At 35.8% G+C, this 22071-nt stretch overlaps 2 protein-coding genes across 3 annotated transcripts in view; both read left to right on the plus strand.

The window, feature by feature from the left end:
* Window positions 1–9518, plus strand: part of tbx19 (T-box transcription factor 19) — a 101803-nt gene extending 92285 nt beyond the window's left edge. Inside the window, exons 7-8 of the mRNA XM_039744966.1 lie at window positions 4337–4472; window positions 6927–9518. Coding sequence (XP_039600900.1) covers window positions 4337–4472; window positions 6927–7164 — 374 coding nt within the window. The 3' untranslated portion in view covers window positions 7165–9518. The remainder of the gene's footprint in view (window positions 1–4336; window positions 4473–6926) is intronic.
* A 10001-nt stretch (window positions 9519–19519) lies between these two features.
* The window catches only part of chd1l (chromodomain helicase DNA binding protein 1-like), a 91825-nt gene continuing 89273 nt past the window's right edge, over window positions 19520–22071 (plus strand). For both annotated transcript variants that reach the window (XM_039744964.1, XM_039744965.1), the window contains exon 1: window positions 19520–19674. In XM_039744964.1, coding sequence (XP_039600898.1) covers window positions 19578–19674 — 97 coding nt within the window. In that variant the 5' untranslated portion in view covers window positions 19520–19577. The remainder of the gene's footprint in view (window positions 19675–22071) is intronic.

Here is a 22071-nt window from a genome sequence, read left to right on the forward strand (position 1 = left end):
ATGGGAAATTAATTCTGTGCCATCATTCTGGCCAGTTCATCCATATGGATTTGCTTGTACACTTCCTTCATTAATACAATTTCTTAGGATAGCCATCAAGATTTTCAAATAAAGAAGCAGCAGGCTAGGAAAAAAGGGAAATTAAGGGATAAGTTTGGTATTTTTCAAAGTTATTTCTTCACAAGCATGGCATATATTCATTTGCCACATAAAATTGTGTTCTGGAGTGAAGTGTTTTTTTTTTTTTTATAAATTTCAAAAACACCTTGTCTGCTGTTGCAGCTTACAAATGGGGCTAAAGGGCTGTAAATAAGAAGGCAGAAACGTATAAAGGTTTGGGGTTTCCAGCCCCGTATACTGTACAGAAATTGCAAAAAACAAAAAGTTCAGTCATTGCTTTGACTTGCGGTTATACAACACACCCCCTCGTAGTTGATGGGGGGAACTTAAATAATGAGGGACCGGAAACTGAAGACTGGAATGCTAGGAGGAACCGAAGTGTTGTATGGGAGTTATGACGTCATCAAGGTGGAACCAGAGGAAGGGATGGAATGCGGAAGTGGCAGCGTGTGGTTTAGTGCATCCGGAGAAAGTTATGGCGGCGTTGTTTCTGTCTTTTTGCAGGAACAAGAGAAAGAAAGGTTAGTACCCCGCCTTGATCCCCTAGCACGATATGTTACGTTGCTCGTCGGGTCTTTTCGCAGCTCCCCATGCGCATGTGCGGGACAGGGTACATGGGTCCATAGATAAAAGAAAAAGCCTTACATCTTACCAAATACATCCATTTTTCAAGCCAAAAATGCTACTTAGTATTGATTTGCATCTTGAAATTACACAAATATTGCAAAACAGAATATCCATGTTATTTTCAGAAGGTAAAAATGCAAAAAGTAAACCATTATGGTGAGATTCAGGCATTTGAAAAAGAGACTGGCTACATGCATCATTTTGCCTGCTAACCCATTCAACTTCCTCAGCTTCAATATTTCAGTCCTACTGTCATCAGTGCAGCCTACCGAATGGAGAGGAAGAACCTGGCCCAAGGGATGTGGATGCACCTTGAAAATTCATTGCCAAGCACCTGTTATTCACATTATAGACTGTTGATGCACAGCTACAAATTCATGTATGTGTTTTGTACACAACCAGACAATAACAGCTGAAAAGGTTACACTTATGATCACTTTTATTCATTCACTATATGGAAGCTTATTTCTTTATGACACAAAGATTGCCGACTGACGCTAGAAACTTAATGAATGTGTGTCAATCAGTGAGATGGAATATTGAGCAAGCATATAGTATGTAATAAGGTGACAAGAACTGAAGAGATAGGCACCCATTTATTCATCCATCCATCCATCTTTATAACCTGCTTATCTGAAGCAGAGTCAAGGGAGAACTGGAGCCTATCCCAGCAAGCACTAGACACAAGGCAGGAACAATCTTTGGTCAGGACACCAGTCCATTGTAAGGCAACCACATAGACCCACACAGGTCACTTTAGCAATGTCAATCCACGTAACCTGCATGTGTTTGGATTGTGGTAGAAAACCAGAGAATCTGGGGAGAACATGCAAAGTCCTTGGATACATAAACCCCAGTCTTCTTCATTATGAGAAAGCTATTTTCATTATTATTTGCTGTCCTCAGAATTGTGTATATCCAATGGTATGGCCACTTGATCTGCAGCAATGACCAGTCAGTGGTGCAAAGACAGCTTTGTACCTCAGACCACAGGGACAGGGACCATGTGGGTACCGAAAGAAATACTGTCTTGATTAGTAGAAGGATGATATGCACAAAGTTAATGCCACCCCACAAAGAAGTCCTGAATTGAAACAAGTGGAAAGTGACATGCTGAGAAGCAGACCCTGCTGGACAAACACTAGGAAGAAATCTGCTCATACATTTTTATCCACTATGGCCACAATAGTAATGATAGTAATAATCTATCCATCTTCCTAACCCTTTTATCCAGGGCAGGGCTGTGGGGCAGTTGGAGCCTATGCCAGAACAACACCTGGACAGGGTGCCAGTCCATCGCAGAGTGAGTTATATGAGCATGCATCTGTCCTTTGTTACAAGCCAAAGCAGAGGATAACTGCTGCAGAAACAGAACTGCAGAAGCAAAAGTAGCATAATAAGTAGAATATAGCTTGACACTGGCGGCTTGTTGGAGTTGTCATAAATTCTCCCATAATGGAGGCTGTGAGCAGGCAAGCAAACAGGAGTGTATTGCTACTTCAAGAAAAAAAGTTTAAAAAATCTGTGATAAAATAATTATTTCTAGTTTTATTTTGTTGTCATAAGGATACCTTGTAACCATAAAAGGCATGTTTTATCTTTTTTCAGTCAAAACTTTTGCTGCTTCAAAGTGGACATATTCTCTAAGTATAAAGGATATTTTTCATTCATATATGGACCCGTGCACCCTTTGGCAACATTGTAAGAACAGACAAGATATTTTTTAAATTTACAAAAAATGCAATATTGCATTAGCCATAGTACATACAGTACATACACATATAATATACACCTTTTTTGTACTTTGTAATAAATTCATTAAACAGAGGCCATTTGACGATTTAGTACAGAAAAAAGTTTTCGCTTTATTTTTCTGAGAAATGTATCAAAAGTTTATGTGCTTTGTTAATAAAAACAGATTTGTCTTCATGAGAATACTTATGCATTTGTCCTGTATAATCTTTGAAAAGTGCTACTTTGGGAAAAGAGGCTTGATAATGAGCTCAAAAGTGAGTTTCTCTCACTTAGGGCACAGTGGTATTTGCACTGTAGTCTTTTAATTGTCATTATGTACAGAACTGTTCTGAAGAAATTAAGGAAGCAAACTGTTAAGTGGAAAGTGAATTCTTATGACAAAAAAATATAAACAAACAGTATAAAAGATCATCCAGCATACGTCGTATGATTAAAAATGAGAACAATCCACAGTATAATTCACATTTCTGTATATGTTTAACCAACACTCTTCACCTCTTCAGAGAGATGCCATAGGGGACCAGTTTTGGTTCCCAAAAGAGAAACACACATGAAGGTTCCAGAAAGTACCTCTATTTATTTAGATCCATAACGGTCTCCCTAAATAACCATGAAGAGATGGTAACAGATTGGTGAAATACCAATGGATTCATGATTTAAAAAAAGACTGTTGTTGCTTACAATAACACAGGCTGAGTTTAAGGTTTCTTGATCTGTTATTATGCTGCTTGATAGCCTATTATATGTTAGATATTTCTGTTTTGTCTACAAATTGCTAATATTTTTAAAGAAGCAAAGAACCAATTTTAGATGCAAGGAATCCTTCCAAGAATTAAATGTTTTTTTTTTCAAGCAATAGTTTGATGAGGAACCACACAACCCAATAGAATGCCATTACGGAACCACAATTTTGAGAGTTTAGTGAAGAAGTTGTAATAAAAACACAGACTGCTCAAAATTTTCTAGTTATGGTTAAACATGACAAAGCCTATTTGTAGACATGCAGAGTAAGGGCAAAATTAGGCAAATTAATAAAAAGGCCACGAATTTCTCATTGGTCTTATCTCTTTTTTGATTGGATGATATTGCAACCCTTTACTAGCTAAAGTGTATGCAATAGGAATAGCCAAAATAAAAAATGCATATTAGACTACAGATATTTGATCATCCCACCAATTCCAAAAGAGATAACTTTGGCTTTACGTTGACTTATTTTTATTGCAAAGTTTTTAATTGAAATTATCAATAAACAAATCATAAGTCATAATGTTTTAAGTGCCCCTTATTATAATGTACAACTCCAAAATAAAAAGTACACAAATGTTTATTCATACAGAATCTTTGTGAGACTTTTGCACCATAATGAATAGTACTGTCCCGGGAAATATAGGACTCCTACTCACCTTCTTTCTAAGGGTTTCATCTTCTTCACGCTATATAGTAAGTACTGTACACTGGTGAGGTTAGCAAATGATTTTTGACTAACATTCATGACAGATTTAAAACCATTAAAAACTGTTCCAAGACTACCAATTCTGCTTTTTATTTTACTGTTTATTTCTGAGTTAGCAAAAGAGAGAAAAGTGTTCTGGTTCACAGAAAAAACACATCAAGCCAATGGCTTCACTGGGAACATCCAGCTGAGCTGCAGGGCTCCTTAAGACCACACAGAGAGATCTAAGATAACTTATGGAGACATTTCAAAATCAACTATTATGTTTTGACAAGTATATTCCAGAAAGCTTTAAAAACCTTTTTTAAACTGATAGTTATCATTAATAATGCAGAGTTCTGTCTGTACAATAACGATGTGTTCTTTTTCTGTTTGTCAAAGCACTGACACTGACAGAATCCACCTCAAACAGCCTACAAGTTTTCACTGGGCATGACAACTGGACGACCCTGACACCCCCTCCTCATGCCAGTATGTTACCAGTCACACCTAGTGCTAGTGGAGGCTCAAGCAGTAGGTAAGAAAAACACAATCCTGCATATTTTTACGGAATATATGAAAATGTGACAAATATGAATCAGAAGTACTGTCCTAGTGGTCTAATAAGAGATGCTGAAAATATGAATATGCAGCTAGAAATGACAGGTGCTTTGTATGCTCCTGAGAAAGGTTAAAGCCCCTAGCCACCCTAAAATGGATAAAGTGAGTTGGAAAAAAATCTGTAATTTTTGCTCTGATTAATATTGTATTACTTAAACAGATTTGTATTGTAGTCAAAGATACTTTCAGAACTAACTAAATAAAAAAGGGTCTAGATATCATCCTCATCCCAAAGCCTTACTATAGTAAAGCTTGTCCTTCAAAAGTTATCCCTGGCCATAAGCCCCCTAAACTAGCCCATTTCATATTAAACAGCCCTTCCCAAAGACAAAAGGCCATTAACATTTACCCATGCTTTGGAATTTTAGTCCCCCAACTAGTTAACAAGTTGAAAATGTATGACAGAAGGAGGAATAACAAGAAGTATTAAGTTCATGCTCTTTCACCACAACAAATGCTAGCTGTAGTAGTTCACAGAAATGTTGCTTAAATTTAAAATATTACTTTAAACCACAAAAGTTCTGTATAGATGCCATTTATGTGGAATTATGCATTAATTCCACTTACAGGCTGGTATGACATTGGCAGCCATGGATATGGACAGGAAGGCACACAACTTAAAGAAATATTGCACGAGAAAAGAAATACTGGAAGTGAAGAATAAAAGAGAAAGAGGAGGAATAAAAGATTTCAAATCTGAAATATGAAGCCTTAGGTTTCTCACTGTTTCTTCACACATTGTGTGTTTGGATTTTACCAGACTTTCTTGTTTTATGGGCAGTTCTTCTCTAAGGAAAGGGTTGAGTTTATTGTCAAGTAAGTCTGCTTTCATGTTTGGCATCCATCTGATCTTTAGTCTTATATTTCTATCCCTTTAAATAAAGAGGTTTCCAAAAGAGAGACAATGTAGTCACATGGTGGATGAAGAAGGTGTTGAAGTTTAAGCAAATTTTGATTGACCATGTCACCCAAATTGCATAATTGCATGCCCTTATTGCTTATAGTATATCTGCTATCCAGGATTTTAATTTGAAATATTGCTGATGAAACACATGTTCTAAATCATTTTGTCTCTCATCACATGTCTCATCTATGTAGTAACATGAATAATACAAGGCCCTGTTAAAGACTGATTTTGTGTAGGCTGATTGATTGATCATTCACAATATTAAGTAATTAAAAAAGCAGCATATACTGCGCCTATATGGCATTTTATGTCTGCATCAACATTGCCACACAATATTTCATGTTGTGAAAGTACACTGATATTTGTGATCTTACATTTCTCAGGCAACCTGAAAAACCTGAAGTAAATAGGTTAGGTGAGTTTTGCATCAGGAGAATACAATTATCTACAGTAAAAGAAAATGGATGGCTTAGATAAATAGTTAAACTATTTTGGGTACATTGTGAAATCACATAAGAGACAATTTCTTCTTTAAAGAAAATACATAGATGTTTAAAAACATGTCATAGATAATAAATTGTCTTTGATTGATAGAATCACCACAAAGCAAATGCATACTTACATGAAATAATAAATAAATAATAAAAATAATCTTACATTTGAGCATTAGAGCAGACTCTGCTTAGTCTAAGCTAATTGTAAAATGGCAGAGTGGAGCATTTTTTCTACAGACCAGCTGTCACAAGTGATGCACAAGCCTCTGATCTGAATTCATACTATTCACATAACACTACTCTCCTGCTTAGTCCTCTAGGGTACTCTACCAACTGTTACCACCTGAGGGTACTTGCTTATACTAACACAACCCACCTCCTACTCTGATACAACAATGAGCACACTGATTTTTGACAGTATCAAGGCCTTCATATTCATTGTCCTTTTCTGAGTACCTCTGACACTCTATTGATTTTTCAAAAGATGGTCTATCCAGCACCTGTATGTATGGCAGTATTCCCCATACAGAAATTATCTGTGCATTCTCTTAAGTTCACAGCTCTAAAACCCTCCAAAAAGTGCAGTTTTATTTTTAACTAATTAACTCCACTATGCTAGAGTCCTTGTAGAACTTGGACCTATATACCAGTGATTTCTATCTTCATCTCTAAACCTCTAACCTCCTCACTGCCATCCTCCTGAGGTTATTCGTGTGTCTTTGAGCCATCCAATCTTGGGGTTTTCTTTCTTTTGCTGTCTGCTTGGCTTACAATACATCATTCTTTTCAGGCCCCTAATTCTTGAGTTTCCATTTCTTGAATTTGACAATCATCTAAATCTGATAAAAGACATTGAAGGACAAAATCTGTTCAATCTGGCTGATAAGGTTGAATTTTTTTTATAATTATCCTCTCCAAAACCCATGGAATACTTTTGTTTTCCTTGTGTTAACTTTTTTTTTTTTTACAGCCAGTATCCATGCCTCTGGACAGTCAGCAACTGCACAGTGAATGGCTCTAATTCAGCCAGCACCCTGGCCGGGTGTTCTCAGAACCAGATGCTGCGTGGCTCAGGAAGCCCCACTTCCTCAACTTCATCCATTGTTCTCCAGGGATCCAATACAGCTGCCTTGGAAGCACCAGAAGAGCACTCTCATATTAGACTGGCCAGTTCCACTTGGACTTCTGTACCTTCAAACTCATTTTGAAAGGCAGGGCATTCCAAATGGGGGAAAAGTTTCAGTGGCAACCAGGGAGAGGATAAGCCCTTTTGTTTGGCCGCACGCTGGTAGCCATAGAGAACAAGAGACAGATGTGATGGGGCTGTATTATTTTCTTTCTAGTTGTTAACTATTTTGAGTGATTGTTAGACTACCAGCTGTCACCATTTTACAAAATTCCTTTTCTGGTATAAATACTTGGTACAGATTGGTGTTAAATTTTGCAAAGATTTTCATGGGAAAACAACATTCCCTTCTGAAGCAATGTATCTATGAGAGCATAATGAATCAGTGGATGTCGCTGCATTTGATACCTACTTAAGTATTCCATTGATCCATAGTGTATGTTGACCAGCTTGAGAATGCTTCATGATGGAGTGTTTGTAAAGGAAATGGCTCAAAGCAAGCACATCTGAACCTTTGTCACTGAGAGAAATGATAAAACTGTCCAAATGATTCAACCACTCTGGTCAGGGAATTTTACCTTCCACACAAGGCATTGAGGTACATTCCTGGCACCGCACACTTTCAGCATCATGGTTTAGCTTGCTAATTGCAGAGATCTCAGCTTCTTTGTGTATGCTCCATGGAGGACAGTGGGTGATGAGGCCTGGGAATGAAGCTGAAAACAATTGATTGAACTGCAATTATCTTCAAGCAGCTTCTCCCAATATTTATGCTCTGACTCCTTCAGGCTTTACCTTTGCTGCAAGACAAATCCAGACAAAGAGAGATCTGCGGCACACTTCCTATATGGGATTGTTCTCCCCCTCCAAGTGCCTCTGTAACTGTATGAAGACATTCCCAACACTGTGTCATGCTAAATGGTATATGAAGTACATACATGATTACCAACTTGCAGGTGCCTGGTCTCTTGTCTAGTGTTGTTTCCTTTCTGTGTGCACACACGCTTGCTCTAGTTTCCTCAGCAACTTCCCTTTTTTTTTAGCTCCTGCCCTAAAAGCAATGTGAATAAATGTATTCTTTTTCTTAAATTTGACAGTAATATGGATTTTGCTATGTGGTTTCTGTACAAGTATGAATATTGAAAATTTTATTTGTGCTTTTGAACTGTATTTGCTACAGAGACCAGTGAGTTTTATTAAAAAGCAATAAATGGGTCATAGGAAATGTGTTGCCTCTTAATGTACTTTCTTGAAATGTGAGGCATTTTTTTCAGCAGTTCTTGTTTTTTAAACAGGATGCTGGGAAGTCATGGGTGCATCTTCAAACACAGCCCTTTTCATTTGTGTTGCTTTAAAGTCATATTTTTTAAAATGAAACACCAATTCCTCTGAGATGTCTTTATCGGGCCAGAGGCCTTGTTACACTTAATTTAATTCAACCCAGAAACTTCAATATTGTGGTCCTACTAGGATTCAATGAGGAAACTGCTTCTTTGGTATATGTCTACTCTGAACAGTACTGTACAAGCTAGCTTTACATACATTTAAGACATATTGACTAGCATTAAGGAAAGACAATTGAAAATAATTAAATATCTTTGAATGTATCATTCTACAGTGTCTCAAGTCAACATGAATCAAATGAAATGTCTCTTTGTAGTGAAGTCAACTTCTTGGAAGTGAATTTGGTAGATATAGTCTGCAGGGACAATTTAAAACTTGTGTGTCTGAAGGGGGGCTTCAATTCTTTTATTTCCTGAAACATGATCTTACTCTTGAGAACTCAGCTCTGGTTGTGGTGGTCTGCAGTTAACACAGATTTTAATTCCAACCAGCCCTAGCAGATAATGAAACTTGGTATTTAGTTATGTGGCTTGTTAGTGCTTTCATTCATCCAAGACAAATCTTTTTGTCATTTTACATTTTTCATTTTCTGAGAACAACACTCATATATTTTGTGGCCAAGAACAGATTTGTGCCTTTTGGTCCTTCCCTTCTGTCTCATTTATTTCAAAACATTGCATTAACATATACACTTCATGATGCACACACATAGGTTTAAATGTAAACATGTTAAGTTGGAGAGCTGGTGGTTCTTGTGTCATTCGCGCTTCACCATTATATGATGGCTGGTAAATAAAGGAGGTAACAAGTAAAACCTTAATGCATATGTTTAAAACTAAAAAAAGGCCATTAAGTGTTCTGAATCATAACTGACAAGTTAACTAAAATTAAACCCCAAACCCATATTGTTTTAGTAGTAAATGAATCTGTTCTAATTAAAAATTTGGTTACAGCAAAAATCAGCAGTAACTGTGGACCTCCAGGACCAGAGTTGAGTACCCCAGGTCTAAATGGATCATCAACCTTCCTAACTTCAGTTTGGACATAATGTATTCCTATCATGTATATATGATGTTGTCAGACTCTGCTGGACCTCACCCTCTCATTATTAAATTTATGAGATCTGCCTGTTCTCAATGATTTTTTTCCTTTATTTTTGTAAAATGCAGGAGGCTTACCTAACTTAGGTTCTTGAAGATGATTTTCAGTGCTTAGAGGTGAGCTGCAAGTGGTTGTGGGTTGAATTTTAGAGCCTAGTAGCTTATGGTTATGTGCGGAAATTAACTTGCTATCTACCATACCATTCAATTTTTATCTTCATTTCCACAGGACCAAGCTAAACCTAATATAACCTCCTGGTATGTCAAGGCTTTGAACTTGCAGGTATGTATACTTGACCTCCTCTGCCACATCCTAATCGATGTGGCATTAATACAGGAGTCTAATCTACTGGCTCCAGATGCACACCGCTGTAATAATAAATACTGTCACCTCTCAGCTTCCTCCACTGCTTCCAAAAAAAGATGCTGCATTTTAATCCTTGCAATGTGATCCATCCAAATTAAAAATCTACAAATGGCTGATAAAAGGGCAGGCCATTTTGATTTCTGCAGGCTGAGATAGGTGGGTACAATTAAAGTAATTAAATTATTACTTGTCTCTGCATAGGGGACCACTCCTTTTATCCCCTATCTAACCAATTCCTGGATGAAATGCTCTTAATTGTGAACTCATACTTTGTATCAGCACTAATGCAGTAATGAACCCAGGTCAAGGTAGATTCCCGTCCAACATAGGCACATGTTTGCCTCAAACACAGGAAGCAGAGGGTTATGGTGCAAGGAACCCTGTCAGAACTGGCTGATGTTAAGTAGTGATATCAAACAGAGGTCAGTGCTAGGGCCACTGCTTTTTTTAATCTATATAAATGATTTGGATAGGAATATAAGTAACAAGCTGGTTAAGTCTGCAGATGATACCAAGCTAGGTGGATTGGCAGATAATCTAGAAAACACTGAATTATTACAGAGAGAATAGGACAGCATACAGCCTTGGGTAGGTTTGTGGCAGATGAAATGTAATGTAAGTAAATCACAATGTAAAGTCTAACGATCAAAAATACACCTTATGAGAAGGATTTACGAGTTGTAGTGGACTTGTCTCTACCAACTGCCAAACAGTGTTCAGAAACAAGTAAGAAGGCTAACAGAACAGAATGTTAGATTATATAGCACAATGTGTGGAGTACAAGTCCAAGGAGGTTCTGCTCAAGTTTTATAATTCACTGGTAAGGCCTCATTTGGAGTACTGTGTGTAGTTTTGATCTTCAGGCTACAAAAAAGACATAGAAGTGCTAGACAAAGTCCAGAGAAGAGTGAATAGGCTCATTCCTGGGATACAGTGGATGAAGTATGAAGAAACATTAAAGGAAGTGAACCTTTTCAGTATAAGCAAAAGAAGATTAAGAGGAGACATGATTGAAGTTTTCAAAATTATGAATAGAATTAGTACAGTGGATCAAGACCGTTACTTTCAAATTAGGTCAACAAGAACGTGTGGACCCTGTTGGAAACTTGTTAAGGGTAAATTTCTCACAAACATTAGAAAGATTTTCTTCATACACAGAACCACAGACACATGGAATAAGCTGCCAAGTAGTGTGGTAGACAGTAGAACTTTAGGGACCTTATAAGTCATAACTAGACTTAATGTTATTTTGGAGGAATTAAGTGAATTGTACTGGTGAGCTATGTTGAGCTGACTGGTCTGTTCTCACCTATTTTTTTCCAGTGTTCCACTGTCTCATTAGGTACGCTAGTATCTGACCTAAACTTTCAAACTCTTTCAAAGTTCTTACACCTCTCTGCCAGTAAGCTCTCATGAAATTAAATAAGGTGAATCATTGACACTTTCATTTCTTAAACATCACTGCATACTTGCAACATTCCTTATGACTGCAAGTTACTAAATGTCATCCCACTGCACAAATGAAAACTGTGGGCCAGTTAGCTTAATGGGTGTCCCAGTTAAATTAAAGCAGTAATTATTAAGGAAAAGCTTGAGCACCACCTATCAAGGACAGCTGTAGTAAGAAGCAGTCAATATGGGTTGAGACAAAGGAGATTTTGTTTCATAAACACTTCAAATTTGTGAAGAAACCACAAAAACATTTGATGATAATTGTGCATTAAATATTACACAGGTATACACAATTAAACTCAAAAAATTGTTTTGTGGATATTTTTGTTTCCATTCATGAACAAATTAAATCCATCACGCCATGTTTCCTGTAAGTACAAAATTGAAAAGAAATTTAACAACAGTTTATTTATGTATATAATATTGTTCTAAATCAATGTAACATGAAAATCTTTAGTCAATCTAAAATTTTTTAAACATACAAGTAAACAGAACAATGATACATATTCCTTCACTTACATATGGCTTCTCTAGTTTTTGTCACTTCTTAGTTTTTTTGATCCTGAACTTTGTTTGGTGGCCTGTTGTTTGTACACCTTTTCACTGGTGCAACCCTATGAATCATCCAGCAGTAGTCTACTATTATACTGACATCCCAACGTCCCTGGCACTTTCTTTAAATGTCCTTGATGTTCTGAATGCATCTTTCATCCTGCTCTTCACTCACCACTTCCAAGATTTTCATGGAAAAAATCCAAATGCAAATCCAAAAAGAGAACTTTAAGACTTGTGTTGCAACCAAATTCATTAAACGTAACTAATATGTTTTTCATAATTTTTTATTATTTGGAAATGTATTGTTACGCAAAACCTTTGAAATTAGTTTTTTGAATGGTACCTCTTCTTCCAGGTCGTTTATCAGAAAAGCGCAGTCTGATGATGTTTTGGCACCAAGCTGTAGCTTTTTATCTGTTCCTCTGAACCCAATGCCAATTCTTGACTCTGTTGTGTCACCTATAGAGAAAACATGGACTTCTAACAGCTTCACATGCTGCTACCTGCTGCTAGGACTCATCACCACGTTCAATGCCAGCTATTTTCTGACCATATTATGGAATAAAATAGTTGTTTTGGTTTAAACTTTTTAAAAATATTTTTAATTTTTTTTAATATTGGAAATTTTTAAGTCAAATTATCATTAAAATAAAATATAATTATTTATAGTGTGAAAATAATTTAAAAAATATACAACTGACAGCTAAAAAAGTGTTTTGTTAAAAAATGTTACATGATGGAGAAAAATCATTTTTATTTTTTAATTCAGCACCCAAACATATATATAAATCGCATGAACTAATTAAAGGAATTTTTTTAATATATACAGGTGAATGATCACAATACTCAAAGACCTTTTAATGAGGTGCCACACGAGAGACTGGAGGTCAGACTGGAAGATGTGTGTGTGAAGTGGGGAAAAAATTGGCTTAAACACAGAAAGCAAAGTGTTACAATGTGGGGTACATTTTTTGTTATTTGGTGATGTTAAAAGTGGGGTCCTGTAAGATTAAAGCTAGAGCAACTGCTCTTTTTATTTTATAATTGTCTACTTAAAAATGTAACTAAGCTTATTAATTTTGTAGACGACAATAAAAAGAGGTAGATACCCTAGAGTCAGCTGAATCAATGTGCATGAACCTGAAGAGAATACAGACTTGGGCAGAATGGCCCACTATCATCAAAATTTTGCTTATGTTCTTATGATTTTTTTTTTTCTATCTTAAAATTTTGAAGAACATCATTGCACCTGAGCATAATGGTGTGGTGGAGACTGGATTCTATACATAGTTTCAATGGTCTCTTCATGGGTTTCTGCCTCAGTTAGTCTGACTTCCTGACACATTCTGAAGATGTTTAGGTTTGGGCAATTCATAACTGAAATTGGCCCACTATGAATGAGTACAACTATCATCATCAATGATGAACAGTTTTCCAGACTTTGTCATGCACCTAATGATGCTGCAATAGATTCCAGTGGGCAAGTATTAACTGCTTACATTAAATCAGTGTGCCCCACTATGTTTCTTAGGAAGCTCAGCTGTAGACTTAATTTACATAACCTTATCAATATCACAGCAAGTTGTGGACATTGACAGAGTGTCCTATCACCTCCAGCAACCTGAGCATGATGTTCTCTGCCTCACATTAAATGTTTTGATTTTCCCTTAGTGAGTTGCCAGTCATGGGATGGCCCTTGTTTCTGCAAAACTTAACAGCACTGAACCAGAGGCATAATGCATATAATGCTCACAAACATGAAGAATAATGGTGGATGAAAGGGAAGAAGGAAAGTGAAGTGTTTTAGACTGGGCAAACAGAGGACAGGCTTGTTAAGATTCAGCAACGGCTAATGTTAAATCTGACATGCTTTCCAACTAGAAATCGTGTTGAGTCATGTAGTTTGATATCAGACTAAATATTGTAATAATTTGGCAAGGGTTTCAGGCTTGTAATGGGCTAGAGGGAAAAAAGTGCAAACAATTCAACAAGAAATATTGCTTAGGAACAGAAGATGCTGCTTGGTGAAGCTCATAATACTAGAAAAGGCCATTACGGTTTTAAGCACACTTTGAAAATGATGGTCTTTACTCCAAGCTCCAAATTTACATCACTTTACATAGTGTTCTGCATGAAAAATGAACAAGATAGGATGTCATTGTCACTGAGGCTCACATGCATCCTTTTTCAAAATTCCTAAGTGTTTTATTTCTCTAAACCTAGCTAACCATCACTATAGCTAACAAGGCCTGTACATCATGTATAAAATAGATGAAGTAATCATTTAGTTTGCATGTTTGCTTGAGTAGAACTATTTCCTTCCAATAAACATGTTACTCATTTGCTCGAGTGTTTCCATCCACTTGGCCACTACCTGTATCTCCTTAATTGTAAATCTTGTCCATTTCTTTGGATTTAGCTGTCTGCTAGAATATTTCAAACTTTACTAGTGGTCCCAACGACAACCTTGCTAGTCTTCAACTACTTGTTTTCCTCTTCTGCTATTTACAGCAAAAGAAACTAGAGGTGTAGGCAAAGATTCCAAAATGAGTCAGACACAGAAAATGAAAGCCTACTTCCAAAGCAATAGTGGCAGCATCTATAAGTCCACCAGGATAGAGGACTGGCATGGCATTTACTACTGCAGCTTTCCTGTATTTATGTGCATTGCCTTGTTTTCACACAAACTTAATGTGAGGACAGCAAAGCTGCAATTATTTTTTTAACCCTCTTAGAAATGCCTTTCTAATAATCCCTTTGATAAGTGGCCCACTGCTGGTTTTCACACATTCCCTGTAAAACTGAAGCTCACATTCTATGAACTGAGGCTTGGCAAGAGGCAGCAGATTTTCAATAAAAATAAATGCAGACTCAATCAATTTTGTACAGCTTCCAAGAGTTTTAATGGGTGACCACATGAAATGACATGAGTCTCACATTAAATCAGTGGCTGCTGGTTTGCTACTAAGGCAGATTGTGAGTGTGAAAGTCAACACACAACTGTGAGGCTAAACTTTTGAATATATATTTCTTTAAGCTTTTCTAAGGGAACAAGGTGGTGTTCCTCTGGACAGAGTAGAATGGGGCCATTCTCCAAAGGGTGCATCACTGTCAAAGGTTATACAGAGATGGTGACAACAACTGGAAAAGGAAATAAATTAACTTGGGATATACACAAATATGGGGCTGGAGGTTTCAGCCATTCCAAAGAACAAATCATTAAAATTAAAGGGAGGCTTGTTTCATTGTAAGTTTTTCAATGTGCTATTATACTGAGGAACGTAACTGCTATAAAAATCATAATAGCTCCAGGTAAGTATGCACTTCCACAATTGTACAGTCATATTTTCTGGATACTCAACAAAATATGTAAAACTGCAAAACAGTGTGTCTCATGTATTGCTATAGTTCACATGAAAAGCACAACTATGGTGCAGCAGTACTGTTTCCAAAAGTCTGTTGATCCTAAATATGGTGTCTTATTTGTTGATCTATAGTGTAGGAATTTGATGTAATACACAGAACATGTAACATTTGCCCAAAGATACAGTAAAATAACCTGGATGGAATGCAATATCATGTTGTGTGGGTTGGCTAAATCAGTTACTGTCCCTTGCTCACATTCAACTTTGCTGTTTCAAAGCCAGTTAATAATCGCTCATGCACTACTTAGATCTAGCTTATTTATAGTTATCATCCTCCTTTCATATCTTAGTTTTAGTTGACTAAAAAGAACACATTTTCAAACCCATTTAATGCAATCCAGAGACTTTGGTGTTCAAAGTCTATCAAAGAAAGAAGTAAGCCTAAATTGCATTGGATTGGAACAAAACTTCTGACTTCAGCATTGATACCAACATTTGGACCTCATGACCAGTACCAAAATGGTTTGAAGCAATAATCAGATCACTCCAAAACCATCTTATTCCAGCTTCATTGGTGTACTGCTATGCTCATATTCCCTTTTGATAGCACATTGAAGCAATAAAGGGGAAGATGGTTCCCTTGTGAAGTACTGATCGCATCAAAGCTGACATTTGCTTCTGGTAACAAAAGTCCCGAAATGCTGGTACTGTACTGTTTTAATTTTTCTGCTTTTCAATACTGGACTTTACCCAGGACAGTATTTAATTGTATTGCAGGGTACAGTTACATACACATAGTTAAACCAACTGGGTTAATTCAGAATCACCACTCCAAATAATATGCACATCTTTAGGATGATGCAGAGAAAAACCCATGCAGACAGAAGAAGGTGCAAAACTTTGTCTTACAAACTGTTAAGAATAAAGCAGGCTACATTAGAGCTTGTACGTTGTATATGAAGCTTGTATATGAAGAGCTTGTATATTAGAGCTTGTACTGTATATTCACACTATATGTAGAGAAGAAAAAAAATCATGAATGCCCTATTGTTATAAATCATGAATGGGCAAACTATGGCTTGTGGGCCACATCTGGCCCTTGGCATTTATGCAAGCAGCTATGGGCTACTCAAAGAAATCCCTAATATTCCAATTCTGGTGAGGTGTTCTTAACAAGATGATGATAATACAGTTGACTAGTATAATATACTTCTATACTGTGTCATAAAAACCAAAAAATGTATTTAATAAATTAAACTTTCACCATAGGAAAAGGGATAGCCTAGCTCTGGTGTGTATGTTTTAGCTGCTTGCTTGCTTTGTCTCAGTGTGCAATTTTAAAGAATTTGTTTGCATGTTCCTAAACTTACTCGCAAAGACACTGGGTGGCAGATGCACCTCTGAAGGAGGAATTTTGGGTGTGACTCTGGGTCTGTGCACAAATCAACTTAAAGAGTGCCATTTACAAATGTGAAATAAGGTAGTTACATGGAAAAAGGTGCAGATCAACCAGAATGGATTATTCCTGTACTTAAGTGTGTTTGGTGAGATGGGGGTAAAATGCAGCTACTGCCAGTGACACCATGCCTTCATGTAATTCATGTATGTTTTTCAAACACTTTATCGCCAAGTCAGAACAGAGGGGTTGTTATAGCTCTTCGGGTGAGCTCATTTCAATTTTAGTACAGAGCTGTTAATGTATTATGTATTTCTCCATTCTTCAAACTGTACAATAATTAGAGCCAGTTGTAAAACTCAAAACCTATTAATGTTCTCAATTTTAAGGATCAGCGTTCAGACAGAAATGTGGAATTTACCAGATATGCAGCTCAGATTACTGTCATTTGTTGTGAATTTGAATTTTGATTTCAGGATTTTAGGCACGGCTAGGTTTTGTAATTTTTTCATCTCTGTTTGTGAGCAAGGTTCCAGAAATCTTAGAACTGCAAGTAAGTGAACAATAGTACAGAAGTGAACTTAAAAATAAGTTTAACCAAGGTTTCTCTGCTTGATTTCTACAGACTGCACATTCCTCAGGTTGCAAGGCTTTGCAAGCATGCTGTGTGCATGGCATCATTATTTGGTATCACATACAGTTGTGAGCATGTCTTCACACAAAGGAAAATTAGTGAAAGCAAGCATAGAAGCATAAACAGATAGAAATCTTTGCAATGAATGAACAGTTGCAAAGTCCATCATTTCAGTTCACATTAACAATTTGTGCAGAAGCAAGCAGTTTCACACTTATCACTAGAACAGTGAAATCATTGTGGTTGAAAATGACTCTGTTACTGGTGTCTGGCCATTGCACTTACTAGCGCTAATTAAAATGTTGTAAATTAAACCATTTCCTGGAGAATCTATTTTTTAAAGGTAATGTTTGTCATTAATATGTGCTAGGTTGCATGGGTTCACAGGTACACTTAGTTCCTATACGCTGCATTGTGATAATTCGGTCCACCAAGCTCTTACTTAAAGTCTGGCGTTTACAAACTAGAATGTTTAAAGTCAAATGGGACCATTTAAGGAAAATTTTATTACTTAATTTTAATCAAGCCGTGAATTACACAAAGCATAAATTCACAACCTTAAGGTAATTTCATGTCATTCTGCTATTGATTGCTATGTAGCCTCATTTCTTAACAGTGCACACGTTTCCTCTTTTGTGTTATTATTGTAACTGCTTCTTCTTAAGCTACTGAAATGACCGCCACTTTTCTGTTACATATTCTTCTGTTTTATAATAATTAAATACAGTTCTAAACTTTTCCATACTATAATAAACAATGCCTCCCATCAGCCTCACACATTAAAGTCACATAATCTCCATTTATTGATATTACAATCTCTTCTGTGGCTTTAGATGTTCTAAATATGAAGTGCATGCATAACTGAAGATTACTAAGCTTGTCTTGAGTTAAAACGGAACACTTTAGGTTTGCAGACCTGACTGAGCTTCAATTATAAAATGAAGCTTAGTCAAGCAAGACATGTTCAGCCGATGTCAAATGACACAAGATTGAGATCAGTCTGAATTTTAAAATTGAACTTCACAGGAAAAAAAAAAAACCTCCTATATCTTTTCATTTTCTGTTAATTTTTTTCCCCCAAATGCCAAAAATTCTTTTTAAAAACGTTTTAATTAATGTGTTGTACAATACAAATACATAAATAATATTGTACAGAGATATAATAAAAATCAAGAATGTGGAAATTTCACAATACGAAAATGTAAAATGTTACAAAAGAAACAAAAAAGGGATGTTAAACACAATTAATAAGTAATTAAACCTGGAAACCCTCAACAGAACAACAAAGTCGAATTTTCTTTGTTTTGTTGACATTTTAAGCTCCATTACACTTGTGTTGTAATAGTGTATTGTAACTTTCTGGAAAACTTAACCTTTTATATATAAAATGTTGATAGACTATTCATGAAATGTTCATCTGGGCTAAACAAAATATTACTGAAATAAAATTTAACATAATAACATTAAAGATGGATTTCCCTATCAGTAATTCTCTTCAAGTTCAAAGCAGATCAATTGATTTAACAAATAACGCCACAGGAAAATGTGTTCAATTCTGTAACCACGTTACCCGCTTATTTCTACAAGGAAAACATCCATAGGAAACAGTCTACACTAAAAGAAAATTCTTTTGTTGACTCAGCCTCTGAGATGTCAAAGAAGAGTCTCTTTTATGAATGAATAAATAGCTGCCTAATAAAAGTATTACACTTCTTGTCAAATACCCTATTTAATGGTAATAACATACCAAATATTCATGGCTAAGATTGTAAAATATTTATATGAAAAAACACAATAACATAAACAAATAAACTTATAATACCGCATATACAGTTGTAATAAGAAACAGTAATACAACTAATAAGACAAGCTCGGGGGTATTTAACTAATGTACATAAACACTTTAATATAATTTAAAATATTAATTATTCTTTTGGCTTTCTTGTTTTTTAATATTACGAATGGTTTTAACATAAAGTTCTAAAATTCTATTTTAAACTAATTTCTGGTGCGAAATGTATGCATTTCATTTTATGGATGTGGTATCTCCCCATAATCAATTGAAGATTAATTATAAATTAAATCCACTGGTCAGCAGTGAAATAAAATAAAACATGAAATTTACTGAAAGGTACCTGAGAGTTCAGACCTCTTTGCATTATGCGCTTTTTGGGTCGCGCATTCAAATGACATCATAAAAATGCGACGAAACGCTCCAGCGCCGCCTTAACCGGATATGACGTACACGGGTGTCCTGCACCCTCGAAAAGACCTAAGAAGAGATGACAAAGTTTTTACGCGATGTTCAGAGTGAAATTAAGCCGAAGAAGAGGGAGCAGGTGTTCTCGTCAGAAAATTTGGAGAAATGGGGGTTGACAGGTTGGTCGCTTGCTGCCATTGGGATGCAGTGTGTTTTCTGGTGCCTCGTAGCGTGTCTCTGAATTGGCGCGTGGTTTGATTTCAGTGCATTTACGGGTTTGGGGTATCCAGGAAGTAAAGGCGACGACCGGCATTTACCAGTTTAGTTCACATGTATGCCCATTCACTGCTCATCATTTACGGTCACCTAACGGACGACCAACCAGTAATTTTAGAGCCAAATGGTATTACAATTAATTAACTATCTTTGTTGAATCTTTAATACCTAGTTTAATTTATGACACTTACATTATTAACTTCAATGCAAAAGTTAATATATCTTTAGGTTTAATATACTGCAGTTATTGTTTTTGCCTTTTTATTTTTTGTTTATGTCATGCTTGTGTTTTAACAATATAAAATACCCTATTAGACGTAAACGCTACAAAATGTCTATCCTTAAGTCAATGATTTAGTTTAATAAATAAAAAATAACGGCATTTCTGGTAGTCGCAGCATACCTGACAACATCGAGCGATAACGAGTATATTCTGGACATACCAGGGCACACCGACGCACACTCCGTCTTTCAAGGTTAGTCATGAGATCTGAAATGAATAAGTTATGATATCGTTTGTTTTAGGTTGCTAAGATTTTTTTTTAATTACCAAATTAAAATACATATTGAACAACGGAAGCGAGAATCACAACTTTTGTATTTTAGTACACATCGCCAGTTAGAGATACTTATGAGTTATACACAAAACCCATATATATATATATATATATATATATATATATATATATATATTCCTGCTTCCAAGCAACCTTAATTGGTTTGTATATATTATAACCAGATTTATAAAAGAAAAATAAATCTTACAAATATAGATAGACTAGCAAAATACCCGCGCTTCGCAGTGGAGAAGTAGTGTGTTAAAGAAGCAATGAAAAAGGAAACATTTTGAAAATAACGTAACATGATTGTCAATGTAATTGTTTTGTCACTGTTGTGAGTGATGAGTGTTGCTGTCACATATATATATATATATATATATATATATATATATATATATATATATATTTACACATACACACATATATATACATATCTATACATATACACATATATATATATACTAGCAAAATACCAAGGCAGAGAGAGTAGTGTGTTAAAGAAGCAATGAAAAGAAAAGGAAACATTTTGAAAATAACGTAACATGATTGTCAATGTAATTGTTTTGTCACTGTTGTGAGTGATGAGTGTTGTTGTCATATATATATATATATTTACACACACACACATAAACATATATATATACATATCTATACATATACACATATATACATACATATATATCTACATATATACACATACATATACACACACACATAAATCCATACATACACACAAATACATATATATATATATATACATACATACACACACACATATATAAACATATATACATATACATACATATCTACATATATACACACACAGCTATTTCGAATCAGTGCAATACGCTGCATTTGTTAAAACGGATGACTCCCGCTCTTACGTGCAAGTCTGCGTGTATATTATGAACTATCGTATTTGTTCAAAGTTCTATTTACATTTTAAATAGAAGGAATTTTTATTTAGTCGACAGAAATATCTTTGGTAGGAATGGTAAAAACAGACAGGAATATTATTCCTGAATAAATCAACTCAAACCTTAAACAACTTATAATATTTTGCTCTCCATAAAAATATATCCTGTCTAAATTATACAAGTTAGAAATAAAGTAAACGTTAAAAGAACAAACATTCAAATTTCTTTACTCTTATGTAATTTTATATAAAAATAAACTTAGATTTTAAATATCCCAAAAGATTTTGCTCTCCATAAAAATATATCCTGTCAAAATTATACAAATTCAAATATGAACATGCTGCATAACAAAACCTGGAAATATAAATAAAATGTGTTCCTTTCAGCAATAACAAATCAAATCATTCAGTTGTCTTTGCTCATATGTCATTTTAGAGCTGGACGCCTGGCATCTTTTTTTGGCCACAAGTTCGTTTCTGTTTGGTGTGAGGTTCTGTGTTGTGGAGATTCTCAGGATGGATTGCAGGTGCTCATCAGTGAGGCGACTCCTGTGTGCTGTTTTGTTAGTCTTTATCACTGAGAAGAGCTTCTCACACAGATTTGTGCTACCAAACATGCACAAGGTTCGAGCCGCATGTAGACAGACTTTTTTTGTTCTTCAAAGTCACCAAAGCGCCGTGCAAACTCAGTGCGCAGTGCGCTCAGTTTATCAGCAAAGTGCGTATTTGGGAACACCGTAGTGACGACTTGGTTTAACATTACTTGGCAACAGGGAAAGTGGGGCAAGGTGCACTTGGTGCATTTGTGTCTCCCATAAAAGCAG

Source organism: Polypterus senegalus, chromosome 2, assembly GCF_016835505.1.
Source record: "Polypterus senegalus isolate Bchr_013 chromosome 2, ASM1683550v1, whole genome shotgun sequence".
NCBI classification, from domain to species: Eukaryota; Metazoa; Chordata; class Cladistia; order Polypteriformes; family Polypteridae; genus Polypterus; species Polypterus senegalus.